Source organism: Atractosteus spatula, chromosome 14, assembly GCF_055471065.1.
Source record: "Atractosteus spatula isolate fAtrSpa1 chromosome 14, fAtrSpa1.hap1, whole genome shotgun sequence".
Classification (NCBI taxonomy): Eukaryota; Metazoa; Chordata; class Actinopteri; order Semionotiformes; family Lepisosteidae; genus Atractosteus; species Atractosteus spatula.
This window is the reverse complement of record NC_142719.1, coordinates 10,897,122-10,920,527: the sequence shown is the minus strand read 5'-3', so window position 1 is coordinate 10,920,527 and position 23,406 is coordinate 10,897,122. Positions and strand designations below refer to the sequence as shown.

Here is a 23,406-nt window from a genome sequence, read left to right as displayed (position 1 = left end):
CATATTCTACAGCAGAAACGCTCACAGAGTTTGGGTGGTGCTGCCAAATGAGACAGTTCGGAGTTTTTTTTTATTTGGCAAAGCTACTTATTAAACATAATTGTGCTCCACACCCTGGGTGCGAACTCACAGACTCCTTCCTTCCCCGCTAAAAACAAACGGCGGGAAGACCGTATGTTCGCTGCAGATATTCCTGTTCCTGGTGCCAGTCAGGACTCTTTTCTCTCTTTCGTTGCGCCTGTCTTTCCAGAAGTGTCTGACATGCCTCGGCTCGTCTTCGAGCCTGGCTGCGCGACTCTTGCGCTTCGATGACGATTGAATCCCCAAAGACGGGAAAATATCAAGGACAGGAGATTAAAATACAGGCTGCAAATGTTTTGAGTGTGGGACTTTTTTCCCCAAAAAAAAAAACACCTATGGGGGATGAAGATGAAAACCAGTGTGCGGACGATTGTGCCCTAGCTGCAGACGAACTCCAGGCTCCAGTGGTTACGGACACTTTCGTCCTCCTGATTCCATCAGCTAGTGTTCGCTGCTTTAAAACTGGTTTGCAACCTCTCCGGGCGCACCTAAACTGTATCCAAGAAGCAACGGCTCGACAGCTGGTCCCAGTTTTAGGCGTCAATTTAAAGAAGCCTCTTTTCCCCACTTAGGGTCTGCATTAAGAGTGTTCTTCCTCTTTTGTGCACAAACAGCTGTGTGTTCGTGGGGGGAGGAATTTTAATAAGCAGTACATTCCTGTGTTGCTTCCCACCAGCAACCAAATAAAAAAAAAATAAGTGCACACAGAAACACAACTTTAGCAACTTTGAACAAAGCTTAGAATCTTTGGCACACAATTGATAAAGCCTAAGCAACAAAGCCCCTTTGTATTACTATGGCAGTAGTAATGAAGACCACTTGCTGAGGGTTTGAATTTCCAACAGTCTAGATTTGGCAAAGAAAACTTCCAAGTTCTGGTAATAAAACACATTCAATACTGGACACGGTCATCAACAGGTGGGACTAAGACTGCTTCCCAGTCAAGACAGGAGGGACTGTTTTCTATGGATTTGAACTATCAGGATTCCACACAGTGTGACATCAGTTTCCAGGGAAAAGCTTTTGTCCAACAGGTTTCCAAGAAAACAGCTGAAGATGACTCACTTCTGTAGATTCACACTTTTCCTGCGTGAATTAGTTGCCACTTAAGTTACCAGGGCTGTCGCCCCAGGCAGAATTACCTGTCAGTCTGTCGAGGGCGATAGTCAGCACATCAGACTGTTGGCCAGGTCTCGTAAGGGACGTGAGAGCACACGCATAACCGTCATGCTCCTTTTGCAGGACAACTGACAAACCTTTTGGCTTTAACACTGCCAATCACCGAAAGAAAGAACTTTCCAGAAAGAGCTGCCTGTTCAGGTACATATTCTAAATCCCTTTAGGGGGCCTTTCTTGAAGAGATCTGAAAGCAGTTCTAGCCGTGTCAAATGGTGGAAAAATAAAGAACTGGACAAGCAGGTTACCCGATTACCCTATACGACACTTTGGTCGTAAGGTGCTTTACAGAGTCCCAGTTCCACAAAGCACCTGAAAATCCAGAACTAAACCGACAATATCCAGGGCATAACAAAACAGGTGTATCTGACAGCTAGCAATATGGGGAATGTTAAGATGGTTTTCTTCTTTTATGGAAAAAAAGCTCAATATCCTACAATAAGTTGCCTTCCAAAACAGAACTGCTCCAGTCTGGCACACCAGGTCCACAGAAAGAGATCTTTATGCTGTTCTGACTTAGTCGAATTTAAGACCTCGCAGAACCGCTGTATTTCCACTGGTAATGTCTCAGGAACCTCCTCTAACTTGGAGCACATGATGTGGCCCAGTAGGACAGCGACAAGAGCCAATAACATTTGAAACTGCAGAACGGAAGCAAAAACTCCATCCCAAAAAGCAGACATTTCTCTCGAAGAAATGAAAGAGGTGGACTCCCATTGATGAAAGGGATAAAATTCAACTCTACCACCCTACTGAAGCCTTTCTGCAACTCTTTATTGAAAAAAAAAGCTCAATATCTTGTCAGCTCCATCCTGCAAATAAGCAAACTGTACGAGTACTTTCACTTAGTGCCGTTGTTATCCAAAGCAGCCTACCGAGGCCGAGGGCGTTTTGTTTGACAAACGGCTGCTCCAGGGAATCACCAGCATGGGGATCTCCTGTTGACGTCTCATCCAGAGGGTCAGTAACCAGCTCAGAAAGCCAGCCCAGCGCACTCAAAGCCTTCACAACCACATCTTCATTCTTACCACCAGACCCATCTTCTCGTGTTCCGACTGCTGTCAGGGCTTCGAAAAGCCGTGAAAGAAAAAGTAGGCTTCCGCTATCGTCTCTGCCGCCAGAACAGTTTCTGTAGCAGAACACGTTTAGATCCGGGGTGTGTACATGTTTATAGAACTATACTGCAAAGTCTATTATTTGAACAAAACGCAACAGCACCTGGGGTTTTAAACCTCTAACCTGCCTATTCAGAGCGTAAACCCTGGCAACTACTCCACACTGCTGCTGTCACTCAGCCAGCAGTCAGATCACCCTACAACTCACAACTGGCAACAAACTGAAGCTCAGCAGGTATGGACCTGGTCAGTACCTGGATGGGAGACCTCCTGGGGAAAAACTAAGGTTGCTGCTGGAAGAGGCGTTAGTGGGGCCAGCAGGGGGCACTCACCCTGCAGTCTGTGTGGGTCCTAATGCCCCAGTATAGTGACAGGAACACCATACTGTAAACAGGCACTGTCCTTCGGATGAGACGTAAAACTGAGGTCCTGACCTCTCTGTGGTCATTAAAAATCCCAGGGTGTCTCTCGAAAAGAGTAGGGGTGTAACCCCGGTGTCCTGGCCAAATATCCCATTGGCCCTTACCAATCATGGCCTCCTAATAATCCCCATGTATGAATTGGCTTCATTACTCTGCTCTCCTCCCCACTGAGAGCTGGTGTGTGGTGAGCGTTCTGGCGCACTATGGCTGCTGTCGCATCATCCAGGTAGAGCTGCACATTAGTGGTGGTGGAGGGGAGTCCCCATTCCCTGTAAAGTGCTTTGAGTGGATTGTCCAGAAAAGCGCTATATAAGTGTAAGCAATTATTATCATTAAGTAATTCAAGTGGAAAAGCTCCTCAGTAGACATCTTGGTTCTGTGAAGGAGGACGCAGTGCAATAATGAGATAATGATTAAGACGATAAAATTAGTGACACAGAAAGGCAGCCCACTAAGTTCCAGTGCAGGAAAAGACTCCACGTGTTTCATCATGGCTTCAACGCTTTATTGGAAAATTAAAGACCAAAAAACAAATGCAAAAGTTAAGTGCCACACATTGAGTCAACTAAAAAAAAAAACTTACTAGTATTACAGTAAGAATACTAGAATATGGCAGTCGCAATGATGCAGGAAACTGCACAAAAATAATCAATTTTTTTTATAAATACAATCTGTACAATGTCACAAAAAATGACTCCTACCCAAACATCAATGAAAATCGAGCACTTACAATGCTTACAAAACCAACCTCGTCCTATATGCACACACACACATACATTACAACTCTGATCTTTTTGCTCATACAGAAAAGAGATCAAAAACCAGTTATATACAAAAGGAAAAAAGTTTTACTAAAACTTCAACATCCACACTCTGGCTGAAGGCTAATGCTTATTCCCTTGTTTCCTCAGCAACAGAGCTCAAATTCCAGAATCTTCCTTCTCCCTCCGTGAGCACACGGAAGGCTGGGAACCAGCCATCGCTTGTGCAAGCGGAATACAGAGCCAAGGAAGAAAATTGTGAAAATTGCTCAGATCAGACCTCAAAAAGGACGTTTCTGAGCTCTGGGGCCGAGCCAAAAAACTTTAACACAGGCTGCACAATGCGGTTGAGACAGGCGGGACAAGGACTCATTTATTCCTCAGTACGAGCAACCTAAGGTTTTACTTTACCACAAGAGCCCTCCCGCCCCAATCGAACAATTTGATACTGTTCAACTCCTGAATATAACTTGGTGACTGGCACCTGGAATGGCTTAAAACGGAGAACTGCTGCCTGACTGCAGGCCAAGACAAGCCTGGAGTTTGACCTCAGTGGCTCCGTGTGGGCCAGTGAGCGACTCCCCAGGCTTCAAAACCACAGACCTGAACCAGAGGAGCTTGTTGCACACGGAGGGAAGCATGCCAGCCTGCACACTCAGGTGAGACCCCACACAGCGCACGCCTTGACATTGCAATTCCAATTCACATAGTAGCTCAATTGAATTAATTACTGGCCCAATTGGAGCAGCTTTCCAAGCTCTTAAGGCGCTGCCGTGTCAGAGACCTCTGAAACGCAGTGGACTGCGGCCCTCCAGGACTGGAGTTAATCACAATCACAAAGGAAAAAAAAAAACTTTGGAGCTGGGCTCGGTGCGGCCCTTCCTAATCATCTGCCGTCGTTTCGACCCACTAGAGTGACAAGTTGCATTGAGACATAACCGGTCTTAACTTAATTCAACTCGGTAGTTTGAGTGTTGAGCAAAATGTTTCAATATGGTTTCACACAATGTGCAAAATTTCACTTTTTCACCGCAACGACAACCACCCAAACTAACAATTTCCATTTTTCGTGCCATTCAATTTACGACTTTCGGGGTGGAAAAATACAAACCGAGCAGCTTGATGCATGGAACCTCTTCATAATTCACTTTTAATAAAAAAGTTGCCTTCCAAAACAGAACTGCTCCAGTCTGGCACACCAGGTCCACAGAAAGAGGTCTTTATGCTGTTCTGACGTAGTCTAACTTAAGACCTCGCAGAACCGCTGTATTTCCACTGGTAATGTCTCAGGAACCTCCTCTAACTTGGAGCACATGATGTGGCCCAGTAGGACAGCGACAAGAGCCAATAACATTTGAAACTGCAGAACGGAAGCAAAAACTCCATCCCAAAAAGCAGACATTTCTCTCGAAGAAATGAAAGAGGTGGACTCCCATTGATGAAAGGGATAAAATTCAACTCTACCACCTTACTGAAGCCTTTCTGCAACTCTTTATTGAAAAAAAAAGCTCAATATCTTGTCAGCTCCATCCTGCAAATAAGCAAACGGTACGAGTACTTTCACTTAGTGCCGTTGTTATCCAAAGCAGCCTACCGAGGCCGAGGGCGTTTTGTTTGACAAACGGCTGCTCCAGGGAATCACCAGCATGGGGATCTCCTGTTGACGTCTCATCCAGAGGGTCAGTAACCAGCTCAGAAAGCCAGCCCAGCGCACTCAAAGCCTTCACAACCACATCTTCATTCTTACCACCGGACCCATCTTCTCGTGTTCCGACTGCTGTCAGGGCTTCGAAAAGCCGTGAAAGAAAAAGTAGGCTTCCGCTATCGTCTCTGCCGCCAGAACAGTTTCTGTAGCAGAACACGTTTAGATCCGGGGTGTGTTGATGAAAGGGATAAAATTCAACTCTACCACCTTACTGAAGCCTTTCTGCAACTCTTTATCGAAAAAGAGAGAGAAGAAAATAAACTTGCCCTCCACCTCCATTTTGCCCGGTTTTAAAGCCTTCCGGTAAATTGAATTTCATGCATCTCTCCAGCAGTTCAGCTCGTCAGTTTATCTGTGGTTCTAACTGCAGGGAGGCTGGAGGACATACATAAATTCAAGGCAGTACAGGGTCACTTCTGGCTCCAATCACTGCTCAGAGTCTGGGTCTTCCACACAAACACTGAGCAGAAGATCAGCATCTTTCACCGTCAGCTCCACACCTTTCAAGCTTGTGAGCAACTTGGCTCAGAGGGATCCGCAGCAGAGCAACAGTCTGCTCCTGCACATTTTGAAGACATTTTTCAAGCACCAAAACATTAAGACTCAAATCATTAATTGAATTCATTAACTTAAGCCATTGAGGGCTGAAAGCACTCAGCCCTCTTCTATACTGCATCTTCAACTCATACAAACACCCAGATTCACAGAATCGTAGCTTATAAAAACATCAGAATTCGCCACCGAAAAAACAACAACACTTTTTTACAATTTAAAAAAAGCACAAAATCTGTCTTGAAAAAATAGTTTCAGATTTACCACTCGAAGAGGCAAAACTTCCAGAGTGGTTAATTCTTCAGGTGAAGCCTAGCTGCCAACTACTGTCACAACAGGTGAGCAAGACCTGCTGTGAATCTAAACCCTGATAAAAACAAGGAGCTGGCACTGATAGACTCAGCAAAGCACCAAGCATATTCACACCGGTCACCAGTTAGAACCAGCAAGAGGTAGCAGAGCGATAAAGGAGATACCATCCCTCTCTGCAGGCTAGTGAGGTGAAGACAACCCAGTATAATTATAGCACCAACATACTCTCCAAGGAGTTAGAACCAAAGGCTAAGACAATACCATATGATCAGAAGAGAGTTCAAATGGGACCATTGACAAGACTGTAAAGGATAACTGGTCACTCTGCTGCTGATCAGGGCTTTGCAATTCTGGTCAAGCATATCGGCTTTAACTATACTTCTGGGTTTCTAAAATAAATCCTCAGTTGAGAAGACATTTTGCTTAAGGCTGCTTAGTTTAAACAGGGCCTAGAAATTGCCACCATGTAAAGACACTTCTGAATTATGGAGTTCATGTTTTGCATCACTGTTTCACAGCTGAATACGACTCAAAACAAGGCTTGGTGAACAAATTATAAGGCAAAGTTTAACAACCTAGCAGAAAGGTCCATATAATGAAAACTCAAATTATAATTCGTGAATGAAAGAGGCATTTCATGTTTCTTTTGAAATGGCAGATTGTTGAATTGGATGCATTAGCTACTTTCCAAATAACTGCAGTCAGTCATTTCTTTTTCATGTAACCTGTGGTAATGCTTAAGAGATCCTACTGGATCAGAATTACAGCATTGTGAATTATATCCACCATCTGGCCACAGTGAAAAAACAGTTCCTTATTTATCCTGCCTAACACAAGGACAATATACTTTTCTTTTCAGTAGGTTGTATTCAGGATAATTTGTTAACACTTAGTCTAATAATCAGACTTAGAGTTTTGCAACTCTGATATCTATGTTCAAGCCCAAAATGTAAAAGGCAGCTATACACACAAAATAATGGCAGTGGTCCCCTCTTCAGAAAAACCTGTAAAAGTAAATGACAAAAGAACCACTAGCACAGCTAAATGTCCCCCTCTAGTGGCTGACTGTTTACGCAGATTTAAAGAAATCTCCCAAGTCTCACCCAGAGTTACAAACACAAGAAGGGTTACTAGCATCGGTAAGAAATATGTATTTTGTCAGCTGAGGATTATAGAATATTATTCAATATTCTATTCGGCGTGACTGTTTCTAAAATGTCATGGTCTATTATTCATGTCTCATTTCTACCAGTTGGTACAATTTGACAGGAGTAAAACAAGCTCTTAATGTTTAAAAAAGAGAAAATGTTAGGAAACACACCATAGGAAATTGGAGATCTGAAAGGCTTCCGTGACAGCTTGATAAAGCTGGCCAGCCCTGCTCTGAGAGAGAGAGACAGCCCTGCAGATTTATAGATCACCCTTAAACCTGAATTTACAGATTAGAACATAGGCCAACTATGCATGGAATCTTCTGCAATAGAGGTGCAAACCACGTAGTGTATACATACTAATATACACTGGAATATTAACTTCATAATGTTTTATTTTAACCAAAACAATTCAAACGTGAAATATTTCTGGGCAGAGCTACCCTGGACTATCAATAACCAAACTGCTCAGAGAGCGAGTCCTCATCACTATTTTTTTGGGTCCTACCAGCACCATGATTTCACGAATTATCGAGAACAGTCATGAATCATCATGAACTGCGAGATCTGTGCCAACATCAGAGCTGGTTTACACCACAGTCAGGACAACACCGAGACAGACCTGTGCCAGCTCTTCAGCAGTTCAAGCCTTGGGGTGTTGAAGGCACATCTGATCACTTTTACATGGTCCCGAGCTCCCCAATATCAGGGAAAAAGTCTAAGTGAGGCTTTAATATGACAAAACATATTTCAATAAGGTGCTTGAACCTCTGCTTAGGCAGAGAAACTTAATTCCCTACAGCAGCAGGACTGGAAGGATTTACTGTACATAGCAGCAGGACTGGAATAGACACAGTAAACTAGACGTGCACAATCTCCAGTCCACACTACCACAGAACCCCTGGGCTACCAGCTCTCTAATTGCCATCATTAACCCAGAAAGCCAATTAAATCATTCAGGCGTTAATCAAAGCCTAGTTCTGTAACCAAGAAGACCGAAGAGGTCTCGAGTATTGGTGGAATACGGAACATCCACAAATCAGTGTCAGAAATATCTACCACATCTGAACACTCAAGATACCACCTCAATCTGTAGTTTTGAGGCTACAATTTTTGAAAACGGGTTTAAGGCGAGATATAAAAATCTGCGTGGCGAGGACTGGACCCCTCTCTCAGAACTTTAACACCTGGCTTTCACATTAAAAATAATGTCCATTTAAAATGGAGTCTAGGGTTTTGTACCTGAGGCCTCTACCCATGGAGAATCTATTTCCCCACTGTCTGCAAACCACAGTAGGCCCCTCAGTGCAGTGCTCAGTGAGCAAGACCGAAACTATCACACACTGATAAAATACCTGCAGCGCCTGAAACATTAGATAAAGCTGCTGTACATCTGCATCTTGCACAGTACACAAATCCGACAGACTGACGGTCAGCTACATGCAGATTTTAGGTTTAAGACTTGGAGTCGTTTTCTGACAATTTTAAAAACAATCATGGCTACTCATCTGCACGCAGCCATCGCGTAGCGTCAAAAAAAGGTTTGGATTCGGCAATCAAAAACTTTCAGAAATCCACAATCTTCAGTATCCCGCAGAGAAAGTGGATCCGTAAAAACATTTTCACAAAGTGCTCTTCAAGCACAGTACATTACATACAGGCAGATAAAACATCCTTGACAATTTCCCCCAAACAACAACAATAAAACATATGGCTTAAAAATTTCCATCATACAGTGGCTTATTAGTCCATTTCATTCGCTTGGGGTTTAAATTGCAGAGAATTAGGGGTACAACCTAGGATGGGTTAGGAGAAATCAGACCCTTAGTGTCAAAGGACTGCACTCTGCTTTTTAACTCCTGAGTTCTGGGAAAGGAGGCATACCTCTAGGAACCTACAAATAAAAAAAGAAGATCCCTTCGTCTACAAATGAATCTTTGTATCGGTACAGAAGGGTGCATCACTGAAGATCGACTCAACTTAAGCATTCCCAAATGTTCCATTGGGATATTCTCAGATTCACGCTTGCTGGATTCAGAAAACACACTGCAATCCCAGCAACTCATTCAGACTGCTGGCAAGGGACAAGGTCTCCTCTCAGTTTCTGAAAGCCCGTTACTCAAGACCAACACCGCTGGGTCAAATAACCTGTTAAAAGTACACAGAATCCATGATGCACAGGAATCAGGCGGAATTAGTTTTGCTGATGGAAAGAGTTCTCAAGTAATCAGAAAAAAAAATTAAAGCCCTCACCATTAAGGTAAGGTTTATATGGGAAATCATTTTAAAGCAATTCTGTTAGGCAAATGGCTACTCAAATCGTATTTGAGCACCCAGAGTAGAGAGTGTCCACATGAGTCTGTATCACTCTGTCCGATACAAATGGACTTCCTGGAGAATCAGTGCTGTGACCACAGGAGGAACGTCTCAGGTCACGACGAGAATTTTTTTTACTTTTCTGGTGTGGGAGGCGAGGAACTTTTGGTGATAGTCCAGACACCGACGAGTTCCTATAAGAAGGTGCACACAAAAAAAACAAAAAAAAAACACAAAAGGAAAAACCGAATCCTGAATCAAGGGCCAGAGACCTGGGAGATCTGATGTCTCAGGATCTGCTGCCCTCAAGCAATGCCATTCAGAGAGCCCCTGAGGAAGCCCTCAGCTCTTGAGCAAGTCGCCCAGGTCGTAGGTGTTGAAGAAGTCCGAGACCCCCTCCCCATCCTCCAGCCCCCAGAGGTAATCCTCGCTGTCCAGTGGGGGTGAGAAACAGACAAAGGGGGCGCCGTCGGGGGCAAAAGAAGAGGTCGAGGGCAGCTGGTCCTCGGTTATCTGCAACAGGCTCGGGGGCAGACCCAGGAGCCCCTCCACATCCAGAAGCACGCTGGATGCTGGGGAAGGTTTGAGGGTATCTGCGGAGGGAAATACACCCCAGACAGGGGAGAGGAAGGGGTTAAACTCAAGGAGCAGGCCCATGGGGAGGCCCCACTCTGATGCATTCTGGGACACAGCTGCTAAACAGAAGTACAGAACCCCTGCTCAGCTACCCAGGTCTGGCAAATCAACCAATGCTACCTAGCACAGGCAGCGGTTTCGCTTGCTCTGTTTTATGGCTGGTGTTGTATCTCAGAAGGTCTTCATTTGTAGAATGCACAAGAATAAATCAAATTTAACAGCACTGTCTTTAACAAAGATAATGAAGCCTTAACCATGGCCATTACTTTATCTATCCACTTATACTAAACGGTGTCGTGGGGCCATGTGTACTATTACCAATAAAAAAATCCATCTTATTTAAAATAAAGCATCCATGGTGTCCACCTTATCGTATAGGAGCAGCCTGTGCATACTCTGAAAGACAAAAGGACTCCAGTGCTCTCTGCTATACCACGTTTTGTTGCTCCATGGTGAATTTGAAGTGCTTTCGTTACACACTCTCAAAGGTTTTTAATATACAACAGGTATAGGGTGATTACCTGGACCTTTAACATTCAATACACTGAGACAGGCAGGAAAGTCTGCAGTTACCTTTAAACCGCAAGAACCCTCACCACATCTCCCAGGGAAGGAGGAAACCAGCTGGCAGTGCCTCAGCAGAACCGTATACTGTTCCACTAGGTAGCGGGGCTCGTCAAAAACACGGAGGTGCCCTGTGCCCATGCTGTACGACACAGCGAAATCCAGGCATCCAACAGCCCTTTACAGATCACCCAGAGTAGCTTTTTATTTAAAGACTATTGATCAATTAAGCTAGGAAAACACCAATTTGTTGGGATTGATCTCTAAATTACTTGTTTGCCCCATCACAGTTAAAATGAGAAATTCAGACTCTGGTGGTTTGATGGAACTGGTAAGGCCTGCCAGAGCTGGAGCTCACCAGGACCAGAACCCAGGAACACACACAGATGAAGCAGCTTTCCGTATTTACCCTCCACAGGCTCCTGTTTCCCGGGGGGGGACTGCGGCGTGGATGGGGTCCAGGGTTCCTCCTCTTTGATGGGTGTGCTGGTCTTGACTGGGCTGCCGTCTTGCAGCTCCTGCTCTGGACACAGGTACACCTCGATGGGGCCGTTCTTGCTCTTTAGGTAGATCTGGAGAGAGCCCTGGAGAAGGACAGACCTGTCACCACCCATGCCACACCCTTCTCCCAGCCCCTCAGACCAGGCAGGTCTGCAGAACCTTGTCACATCCGGTGAGGATCGAGAGCCTCACCTGGAGCTTAAACAAACAAAAACCTTTTCACGATTTAGGCCACAGTGTAAAACAGCTCCCCCAATTCAAAGGGAAAACATTAAGTATTATATCAACTGCATAGAGTACCCCCAACCTGTCCACCTAGATTCACATAATTCTTTACTCTTATATTCATGCTTTTCTGGACACCCAAAGTGCTTTACAGGTAATGTTTAGCAGCCATATCACCCTGCAACTCACAACTGGCAGCCCACTGAAGCTCAGCAGGTGTGAGCCTGGTCAGTACCTGGATGGGAGACCTCCTGGGAAAAACTAAGGTTGCTGCTGGAAGAGGTGTTAGTGGGGCCAGCAGGGGACGCTCACCCTGTGGCACCCACAGTGCACCAGCACGCTCACCACACACCAGCTATCAGTGGGGAGGAGAACAGATTGATAAGCCAGTTCATAGATGGGGATTATTAGGAGGTCATGACTGGTAAAGACCAGGGGAAACACCGAGATTTTTAATGACAAGGGAGAGTCAGGAACTCAGTTTGACGCCTCAACCAAAGGACGGTGCCTTTTTTACAGTCTAGTGTCCCCATCGCTATACCGGGCATTAGGACCCACAAACATGGCAAGGTGAGCGCCCCCCTACTGGCCCCATTAACACCTCTTCCAGCAGCAACCTTAGCTAGCTTTCCCTTAGAGGTCTCTAGCAAGGAGATCACTAGTTCCATCCAGATCCTGTAGTTGCTAGTAGAAAACTAATTCAATAATCTCACAGAGCTGTTTGTTGAAGGCTCCCAGGTTATTAGTTCCTACATCATAACTCATGTTTCAGACACCAACACTCCTCTGTGCAACAAAGCACCCAACCAAACACCCTCTACATCCTATAGACTACGCTCCAGGGACAACACTCGAAACTCATACCCCTCCCTCCCCTTGGCTTGTCCACATGAGAATACAAAGTTACTAGATTGAACGATAGACAATCCATGACACCTACATCTGTGGACTCTGGGACCTCCAGCTTGGTCTCCGATGGGGCTTTGACAGCGATGACCGTCTGATCCTTCAGACTGGCGATGGATCGGATGTCTTGATAGGTGACATACCCCAAGGTAGGCAGGAGTTAAGGGAAGCCAAGAGCAAATGGGTCACCTTCAGCAGAATGCACTATTTTCCAGGATAGAATCATGGACACACGGGGGAGCGCTTGTCTTTGTTATAGTATCCCGAGATCCATACCAGATATTCAATCCTTTTCCCAAAATCATTACGTGAATTTTTCCAAACAGACTCTGCCTGGGACTGGTATGATAAGATGGCAGTTTTTCCCCAGTACCCTTTCCCCTTTCTTCCGTTACCAGCCCCCCAGCCCACCCCAGCTCAGGAGCAGCTCCTGGCGGAAGGATATCGTTGGTTGTCCTTTTGCTCCGTCAGCTCCTTCAGCTGGGCGCTACTGCTCCGGATAAGGTCATCCAGGGCCTTTTCCGCCTTATCCAGCTCTGCCAGCTCCCTCCGCAGGCCGCGCTGCTTCTCGGGGCCTGCAGTCGAGCCCCCCAGCACGCTCCCGCCCACCCTGAAAAAAAATCAAGAAGAAACGGGATCGTAAGTCTCCATCATTCGCAAGCCCGAGGATCTGAAACAAACATTTATCCAGCTATCGATTCATAAACCAGCAGTGGGCAACCACCATCAGCCTGGCACCAATCTATGCTGCTGGGTTTACGGGACAAAATGGAGTGCGTTACAACCTCATTTAACAGCTCCAAACCAGGAACTCATCCAGAGTTCAGAGCACTTCGCCTCATCCACACAGCTCTGTCTGGGCTGGGATTGTACAAGTTTACATTAGAATGGTCACAAACAGGCTATTCAGCCCATCAAGCCTGCTTGGCAGCGAGGAGCTAATTGATCGGATGATCTAATCAAAGAAGCCAGGGTATCGGCTTCGACCACACGGCCCCCCCAAGGAGTCAAGCACAATGAGGCACTTGGTTTGGCTGTAGATTTACACAGGATGCGTTATGGAAAGTATTGCATTTGAACTAAAACTCGGATTCCTTTTTCTTTACATAGGGTTATAGTTGTTGCGTGTGTTCTGGAGAACTCCAGCAGCAGCGCCTGAGAATTCCGGCCACTCCTGCCGGAATCCTGCTTGCTCCTCTCAGCCCAGCTGCAGGCAGACGCGGGTTCGACCCCGCGGGAAAGCGGCCCAGGCCCAGCGCGGGGGTACTCACACCCACTGGATGTTGTTCTTGGATTTCTTGCGGATGAGCTGCACCCCCTCCAGCACGTTGGTGATGTCGTAGATGCGCCGCTTCTGCACCTCCAGCACCTCGGCCGCCCAGTTCAGGTCCAGCACCCCATCCGCGGACTCGCTCAGGAGCCCCACAAACTTCTTGGTGAGCAGCCCCAGCGAGGTGTCGTACCTGGTGCGCTCGCCGGGGGACTTGGGCGCTGTGAGGCAAGGAGAGAAAGAGAAGAATGGCCTTGAGGACCTCTTTCTGCCTTTGAATTTTGGAGCATTGGGAAAAATTCAGCGCCATTATCCATCCATTTTTTAAACCGCCACCATCTTGCACCCATTGCTTAGTGGGATAGGCACCGGCTCCCCCATGACCCTCTATTTAGAAAACGGTTGGAAGATGAATGGATGGATGTAGCGGTTTCTAAATGGCCATGCTATACATGAGTATACCAAACATCAATATACTGATAGATAACACGAGATTTAATATAAACAGAAATTACACCTATATGGGAAATTGCCCAGCTCAAGAGCTGTGATGAAGCCATGCAATCTCTTCCAATTTATAGAGCCTCTAAAAACATCCTGTTTTTTTTACAAAGTACAATGAGCTAAACTGAAGAAGCCCTACAGACAGCTTACATCAAACCAAGAAATGAGCAGGAGACACTGTAACAAAATCAAATATTTGCCATAGACAACTGAAAGGTTCTAAATCCAGTTCCACATCTGGGTTTCTGGCCCTCACTCTCCAGATGAGTCCGAGCCCCATGCCCACACTTCCACCTGGCTCCCGTTCCAGGTCCGCTTAGGATCACTCAAACTTTTGAAAAGGAATCCATAAGGTTATGGACAGTAAGCCCAGGAGCCCTAACCTAATCTCCACCCCCTTGTACAGCAGGATCGGTTTAGTTTTTAAAGCTAAATAAAACTCAACTTCACAATATCAAAACTGAGAGAAGCAGCCACTCTGCCAGTCTTCCACCCACTGTCTGCCAGGGAAGTCTCACTGAGCCCCAGGACTGGACCAAGAACTTCCTGGCCTTCAGCACTTTAGGCGAGGAGGAAAAAAAAAAATTGGTGGCTCTGCAGTAACAGTCACTGATTACTGACCCAGTTCAACCTGCGTGAACAAAACCTCCGAGCTTCACACTGGGATTAAAAAACAACAACAGAGGCTAGAGATGATAAAGAAAGCTTTAAAGCATCCCCTCTGGGTTAAATGTCCGAGCACAAACCCAGCGCTGTTACCAAACTCTCCCCGATCACTCACTCTTTGGGCTGGGAAGGCGGGGCACAGTCCTGCCCTTTCCTTTGGGGGTGCGCAGGTCTGGCAGATACAGGGGATCATTGCCTTCCAGGTCCAGCTTCCTCTTCGCCTGAGGGAGACAGAACACCCATCACAGCCGGCCCCCCAGAAAACCACAGCCGTCCCCCAGCTCTTCAGCAGAAGCACGGGGCGGGCCCACTTTTACAGGTGACAAAGACGTACCGCTTCACAGAGGTGCCACAGAGTGGGTGTGAGGAGGTGGGTGGGTAATCACCTAGTGACAAACCCGCAGAGCCCCCAGTGCATCTCCATTATGAAACAGAGATCTCACCTCCGGGTTTTACCAAACGGTACACATCTTTGATCGCCCATCCCCTTTCTCTTCTGCTGCAAATGAATTCCAGTTTGGTCTGCAAGTAAAAAGTATCAAACCTTTAACCAAATAAACCGAGAATACCCATTTCTCTCGCATATGTTGTACATCAACCTGGCCAGTTATTTTGCACCAGGTAATCTGCCCTTGTTTTTTGTTTTTGCTTCTCCTTAACATGTGGAGTCACTCCTTCGCGATTCTTTAACCCTCTTCCACCACCTCAACAGATGCTCTGGTTCACAACAGCCACGGGCTGTTCTCTTTGCGGGTTTATAGCCATGATAAATGAAAAAAAAGAACTAGAAAAAAAAACTAGTTATTGGCCACTTTTCGGCTTGAAGTCTCAAGTGCCAACCCCCCCCCCCAACCCACCACCACACACACTTTCTCACCTTCTTTCCCCTAACAATAAAGCCACATCCTCAACCACTTAAAAGCACAGCCTGCGCCTGACATGAGGCGAGCTGCCGTAACTACTTCCCGGCAGGAAGTCGCGTTCCCTTTGACTTGTACAGGGGCCTGAATAGAGCTGAGCCCTTCACACTCCCCCCCCCACCATGAATGTTTCTCAGCACATCACCACAACCGAGAGAGGCCTCCCCCAACCCCCAACCCAGATTCACCAGACCCCACACCCCGCTCGTCCCCAAACGTGACATAATAAAAAACACCCCTGCCGCCCTCAGCAACACAAAACTCCGCGATGGGCTACAAAAAGCACAAACCTCAACAAGCCAGGTGGTTTGAACTGGACCGTTTCTTTATAATGAACAGACTGGAGGGCCAGCAGGGGTTTCTCTCTCTCTCTCCTGAGCAGGCGCTGCTCCAGGGCCTGTACGAGCAGGATTATTAAAACCTGGGATCGCTCCAAGGCACGCCCCAATCCACGCCGGTCCGGGGGCTACGGTTAACACGACCCACAGTCCTCCTCCTCTTGATGTCAGCCCCCCCGGGATGAAACCTACACCAAAAATCAGGGCCTCGGGCTTGTTGCCAAGAAACCGGCAGCAGTGCGTTTAGTGCGTTTTAACCCTGTTTAGTCAAGTTATTTCCGGAATGGAACTAAAAAAGTGCTCACAGGTAGCCCTGCAGTGGAGGTACGCTAGAGAGAGGAAGTGATGGCTGAACTCATCTGCACAGCAAAGGTGTTGGAATTCAGCTGGCGGGCAGGTAACTGAATTGAAAGTTTGTTTGAATGCAAATATGCACCACAAACACAGTGGAAAGGAGTAAACACGCAGGTATTCCACAGTCATTAACAGTTCTGGCTTCAGGTAAGGATTAGACAGCAAAGGGGATTAACCACTGTCCTGTAAACTCCATTGCAAAAGAAGCATTAAAAATGCCCTTGAATGGATATATACATTCAACGCATGCACATACAGACATCCAGACATGCTGCAACTAGGCGAGTGAGGACTGCAGCTATAGGGCATGACTAAACCAGCACATCTAACCAATCTGAACAATTTCATCACGCCACAACACCCTCCTTAAAGTAAACTGAAACTTAAGGTCCAGACTGTTGGTACAGAGCTTCAACTGTGCAAATCGGAACAAAAGGCCTTAGGTCCTGGGAACACATCTTGAGCGGAAATCGACCAGTTGGTCTGGGAGGTAAAAAGGCTGCTCTTCCACTTCAAACAAGCTGATCGAGTCTGGGTCGAAGAGTTAAAGACCAACAGCTCACCCTGATGGCTTGTCCCTGTTTAAAAACGTCAGCAGCGATCAGACATGTCAGGAGTGAGCATGCGGCGCGGCCCTCCAGAGGATCCAGCGGGAGCAGCAGGAGGGAAGAAGCGCTTCTTTGTTCCACCCTTGATTCCCAGGCTCCGCTCAGCAGCCACACCTGCTAGCGACATCTGGGGGTTTCCAACAGGTGGGACGAGGGGCCGAGCCGAAGCAACAGCAGGGAGCAGCTTTCGAGCTCTGCTTTGGCTCTCTTCAAAAGCCCAGTCATTGCCAAAGTAAGAGGGGGTAAGAACTTGTGAATAGAAAGCGTGATGGTGGTTTTTGAAGAGAGGGAACAGGTAGGCATAACCAGTTTTGCTTGGTGTGCTGGCTATTCTGTAGATCCCCAGCAAAGTCATATAAAAAAGGTCGCAAATAGGCAAACAACTGGGTAAGCCCCCTAACCCACCCCGACAAACGACAACCTGCTTTAGTTGCGGCTGCATTGAAACTAACCTGTTGCGATACAGACCAGGGCATTTCTCAGAAAAATCAGACTCCTTCCTCCCACACACGCACACAGAGACGGCCGACACAGAAGGGCATAGGAAAAAAACACACTAAATCTGCTGACTTCACCATAACCAATATAGCTTACACACCTCTACTGCAAAAACAAAAAAAAAAGACACCCAAGAACAACTGCAGCTGATGACTTGCAGGAATAGGCAGCTCTTAAACATTCAGACACATTCCATCACCTCCACATGCTGATCTTGTGCAGTCAAGGCTCAGTGCCACAGCTCCAACACGATCCTTTCTAAGACCTGAAAGCCAACTGCAATAGATTTAAATCTCAATAATTTCAATTTCAATAAGTCTGTGCTGTGCACACCAGCCTTTTAATTTAAGGGTTAACTTCCTTAAATATTCTTATGTTTTTTTACTTTGTTCCAGTTATAATCTCACCTACAGTGTCCATTTCAATAAACTGCATAATTCTTGTTCTTAGAAACAGGCTCCAAAAATACTTTAATGAAGCAACTTAATACTTAACTGAATACTTGCTTTATCTTTAGAAACATTCTACTGCAAGACTAACTGGACCCCTGCTCTGGTCTCATCAACCACATCTTTAAAACAACTTACTGTGCGAAACAGCACAGAAGGCACCGAGACGTGCCAGGGAGGCAGGAGAGGCAAGATGAGAGTGGCAGGGACAGCTCAGCACCACAGGCTGAGAGCTGTACTCAGTTTCAACACCACTGCCAATTGCTTAATGAGTGATGCATAGCTCGGCCCCAGAACGAGCTGGAGAATCTAAACTGGAACTCGGACCGACGCAGTAACCACAGGAAACAACTGCAGCACGCCTATCCCCTGCCTCCAGTCATTTAGCCCCATTTGCAAGCTGAAAAGTGTCAAATACGTGCTTATGAAATGAAACAAATGAACTAGAAAAGATGTACTGGTAGGTTAATCGGCTTCTGGAAAAAAAACGGCCCTGCTGTGAGTGTGTGTGTGTCTGTCTGCCCTGCAATGGACTGGCATCCCGTCCAGAGTGTACCCCCACCTTGCACCCATAGGCTTGCCAAGATAGTGTTTGACTCCCCCAGTAATCCTGTACTGAACAGAACAGAAAATGGATTGCATGTCCAACATGAACCGGGTGGTCAGGTGCAAGATTTCAGGGCATAAACATTTTGTCCTTGATGCTTTCGAGCCAGCTAAAAGTATGTTGTGGCTGGCAAAGGTCTGTGAGGTCAAAAATTCAGAAGCTGAAGCCTTATCCACACAATCTGATGCACAAAATGACGATATTCCCTTAGGCTTGATGTTCCCTCAAGTCTGCAAAACACATCTACTGTAACACGTGGAGCTCACATCATGAACTCGAACAGAAGCTATGAGGCCAGGCAAAGCTTTACTCAAGGATAAGGATTGTAGATTTTTCTGGGAACATGGCAGTTTCTGTTTCATCAGAAAAAAAAAAAAGAAGAGAGATGGAGATCGAGCTGATTGAGATTACCACGGGCGCTTCCATTCACTGAAGAGAACAGAGCCTCTTACAACAGAATCCATCTGTATTTTGCAGTCTGCCACTAAAGGAACCTGCAGCTCTTACAACATACCTGAAGCACAGACCATTACGCTCTCACACGACTTTCACTCTTTTCACCAACCTTCCTACCGCTGCAGTATCAGACTGCGCACATGGACACGCCCTTCCCACAATCCCTCACAGAGAAACCTGGGGTCTGTGGGACAATCAGCTGCTTTCAAAGTGCAGGCAGTCTGACAGTCTTGTCAAACTCCTTGAAAAACCTATGACATCCATCCATCCATCTTGTTACCACTTTATCCAATACAGGGTTTCCGGTGAAGCCAGAGTCTATCCCAGGAAGCAACAGGTTCAAGGCAGGATACACCCTGGACACGCTTAGGCACACACACACCTGAGCCAATTTTCCCAGAAGCCAATAAGCCTACCAGTATGTTTTGGACTGTACGAAGAAACTGGACCACCGAGAGGAAACCCACATGAACATAGGGAGAACATACAAAATCCACCTATATATCACCCCAGGTCTGGAACTGAACCCAGGGCCCCAGCAGTCTGAGGCAGGGGAGCCAATCACTGTGCCACCCACACCTGTGACACTAGCAAAGAAAATACTGCAGGCGTTCTTTCTTGATCACCATGACACACCTATGAACAGATTAATATTTTCCCACTGGTCTGCACCTATGAACAGCACAGCTCACTGCTGCTACATCCTAAAGGAGGAGGGCTTTCAGAAGCTCAGCAGGCTGTGACTGGAGAGGTCATCCAGCAACCACGTCCACAAAACGGGCAGGGCGGTCACACTCACACGCGAGCAGCTCTATCCTTCTCTGAAGGGCACTGCCCGACAGGAGGCCAGGCTAACAAGGGCCAGCCCCAGGATTAGTGAGAAATCCGCTTTGAGCACCAATTCTCTGAGCAAACGACCAGAGCTGGGGATGACAAGACCACGGCACAGGAGAGAAAGGAATGGGATCACCTTCCCAAACCAAATATAAAGGAACAGACAAATCCTGAAAACGTATTGGATTTATGTTCTAGAATGAAAACAGGTTGTCCACACTTGAGCCTGGGTGCAGGGGGGTGGGGTGTTCAAGATCTCATTAAAGCAGCAGCACCTGAAGAGCTGGGAGGAGTCAGCAAATCTGTCACATTAAGCCGACAAGGAGCTGACTGAGTTTGTTTAGAGCCAAGCTGGAATGTGCCAAGCTGCCCACTTTGCAGGACTGGGATTGCTCTTCCCTGATCCAGGGGTGCAACCGTCTGGAATTTGTCCAAGAACCTGTGGCTTTAAAGTGGGCTGAGTGATCATGATCCCTCTGTCCCGGTAGACGAGTCTCTTGAGTAATCAGCACTTCCAAGGAAACCCTGAAGAGAACCCATTCATCCAGCAGCCCATTTACTGGAGCAATGATGCTCAAGGCTACCATGCCCGTGCCCCGTCTGGGATTTAAACCCACAGCCCTCCTATCAGGGCCGATCACTGTGCCACACTGCTGAACCCCAAACAGCAGCAATACCCACGTGTACAGCCCAGAGAGCTGCACAAATCAGGGTAGCCCACCTCCAAACATCAATAGCTTTTAGGAGTACAGTGCTTTAGCCACCACTCTGCACTGCCCCAGAATAATAAGGGAGTGTTCCCCACTCTACATACAAACCTGGGATCTGAACTCCCAATCTTCCAGTTACTGGCCCAGACCCCTGACCACTGCTGCCCCTTAAAGAAACTTAATTACTATGCAATTGTGTTGTTCACTGTATTGAGATCCTAATCAAAGCACTTACACTTTTATACCTTTACACCTCGATTTTTCTAGCAACACAACACAGACCTTTATTTTTCAGTGACTTTCCTGCTTGAGAATAGTAATAATCCATGCTCCTGCAGACTACTAATTTTGGCAGTAGCTGTACTAACAAATGCACCATCTCACAGCTGACAAAAAAAAAACAACACAGAGATATCAGAATAGTCTGTGAAAAGGTCAAGATGCAGTGCTTTCCTCTCAACACGACAACTTAAAAAGACGACCTGTGGTACGAACATTCTTACAGGATGGAAAAGCAAAAATCAAAGCGTCACATATTGCTGTGAGTTTGAGCAATTGAGGACCAGAGTATTGCACACCTGTGTAGTTCAAAGTAAATCCGGCTGGGACAGATGCAATTACTTCCCTGTGCTTCAATCCAATCAAAGGTTAAAAATAATTCCCCTCTCCCCTTCAGGCTTACTCTATACCAGAAATAATACAGAGCAGGTCTGAGTGACACACTCCCACATTCTCTCATGCAAATCAGCTGTTAGTTGATAGGGCAGACATGAGCACCCAAGAAAGTCAAATCAAGTGCTATTTTCATACTGTGGCACCACCAGGTTATGCCGCACACATCACTTCAACTGACGTGGTGCACCCAGGAAATCTGACGTGCGCCACAAAAAGCTGAAGACCACGTTTTTGTAGTTCTTCAAAATCTGAAGTGGAGGGTTAGGAACTTGATCTTTCTAAACATATCTTACTGCCATCTGAGGCCGTTTACAGCCTCAGCATTTCCAGTCAAGCAATTCATAAAGGAGAAGCAAAAAAAAAACTGCTCATCACACTTCGATCCAGTTACCCCAGAGGCCTTTAAACTTGTTTTTTTTGTTTTTGTTTGGAGTAGAAACACCTTCGCCTTAAACTGGCTTTTCCTTGCGAACAGCTGAATTCGTCCGAACTACACCTGCGCAGACCTACCCCCGAAGCCCTCCCGCGCACTTCCACCGCAAACAGGGCTTGACCCCTGACCTCTGCACTGTCCACTCTGAAGTGACAGCGGCAGGTTGTGTGGATGTGGACGCACTAGGAGTACAGCAGGTGTCACACAGAATGACAACCAACCGGAAAAGGACACCAACAGCTGTGCAGAATGAATGGAGCAAGTTGGTCAAAATTAACTTGTATGTTTGCGATCACCAGGAAGCGTCCCCTGGTTCCCAAATCACGTGTGCGCTGATTCAACTGTATCTCGTTTTATTAATATTTCATCACGCTCTGCTGTATTATTTGGGAACCATTGGAGAGGTTTCATTTCCGTTTTAATGACGCACATCTCCCGGTCTTGTGCCTCTGTCTCGGGCTATTCTCATGGTACCCCCCCTCCCCTTCAGGCGTGTCTCTGGTCCTTCACTGACCCCCTCTCTCAGGCTGTAACAGCTGGGATGCGAGACCACGGCCTCTATCAAAGGGGACCCGCAGCCTCCTTCCACGCCGCCCGCGCGAAAAGCCCAGACCACCTCTTCCATCTTTTTTACTGCCACTTCAGGAGACGGCCCCATTGACTTTGCGTTTGCTTCCAAAGCGAGTCACCATTTAGAGTCCTTCGCCACTTAAACGACTTCTGGGCGCCGCCGACTCGAGCACTGCACAATTACACAAATCTCGCAATTTTTTGGTCGAAAAATTAACCCCCCCCCCCGCACATACAGTAACATTTAATAACGCGACACAGATCGAGCTCTCAACTTCTGCTCGCAAAATTTACGCACCCGGCCAAGTTAAAGCGATCAATAAAGTCAATCTGAAATTCTCATATTGACTCGACGTTTCGATTGCGACGCAACGTTAAATTAAAGTTGCATACAAAACGACACGCCTTACAGCTACGGAGGTACCACCCTAGACTGCAAGGTGTAAGAAAAGGCACTTGCACAGTTTTCAAAATAAAAGGTTAAGCTTGAGCGCGTTAAATCGTTGTAGGCTTACCGGTAGTCTCCCGGAGGTCGCTCTGATGGGCTTCGCTTCAGGCCCGTGGGGGGTGGAGTACAGACAGCTCGCCCTCTGATCCCCAGAAGCTGTGTTGCAGATCTGGCTGAGGTAGCCGGACGATAAAGAGTTGATCGTAGGACTCGACAGTTCAGTACCGAATAATTCGGTTCTTGCCCCGGCTAACACCTTCCTCGTCGACCCCGAAAAGCCAACTGCTCCCTTACCGGAAGCCGGAGAGACCCCTCTGGGTAACCGCATCATCTTTTACTTCGCTCTGCTAAAAATTCCCACTCAAGTCTGCTACTCAATCGGGGGAAAAAAATAATAATGCGGTATATCCTTTTTGTGTGAACGACCGGCTTCCAGAAGCTTTAGCAGAAATGTGCATTCATAAAAACGATTAAATATTAAAAACAATGCAGCTGACTGCTGCTCTTACCGATTGTCGATAAACAATAGGCTAAAATGCTAAAAATACGCAGAATACACACAATTAATAAAGTCTTAAATAATCTATCTGTAGTAAACGCCACCTCTTTTAAGATCTCAGTATTTTTAAAGTAATCTAAAACC

The 23,406-nt window shown here is 46.6% G+C and overlaps 1 protein-coding gene across 2 annotated transcripts; it reads right to left on the bottom strand.

The window, feature by feature from the left end:
• Positions 1–9,746: 9,746 nt before the first annotated feature.
• On the bottom strand, positions 9,747–23,094 carry e2f2 (E2F transcription factor 2). Of its 2 annotated transcripts, XM_088931843.1 has the most exons (8): positions 22,831–23,094; positions 14,979–15,084; positions 13,695–13,914; positions 12,869–13,033; positions 12,458–12,572; positions 11,201–11,375; positions 10,749–10,754; positions 9,747–10,184 (listed from the first exon to the last, which is right to left on the bottom strand). In XM_088931843.1, exons 1-8 carry the CDS (start codon positions 23,092–23,094, stop codon positions 9,934–9,936), a joined length of 1,302 nt encoding a protein of 433 aa, XP_088787969.1. In that variant the 3' UTR covers positions 9,747–9,933. The 2 variants fall into 2 exon arrangements, with proteins under 2 accessions (XP_088787969.1, XP_088787968.1); XM_088931842.1 differs by lacking the exon at positions 10,749–10,754.
• Between the last annotated feature and the right edge of the window lie 312 nt (positions 23,095–23,406).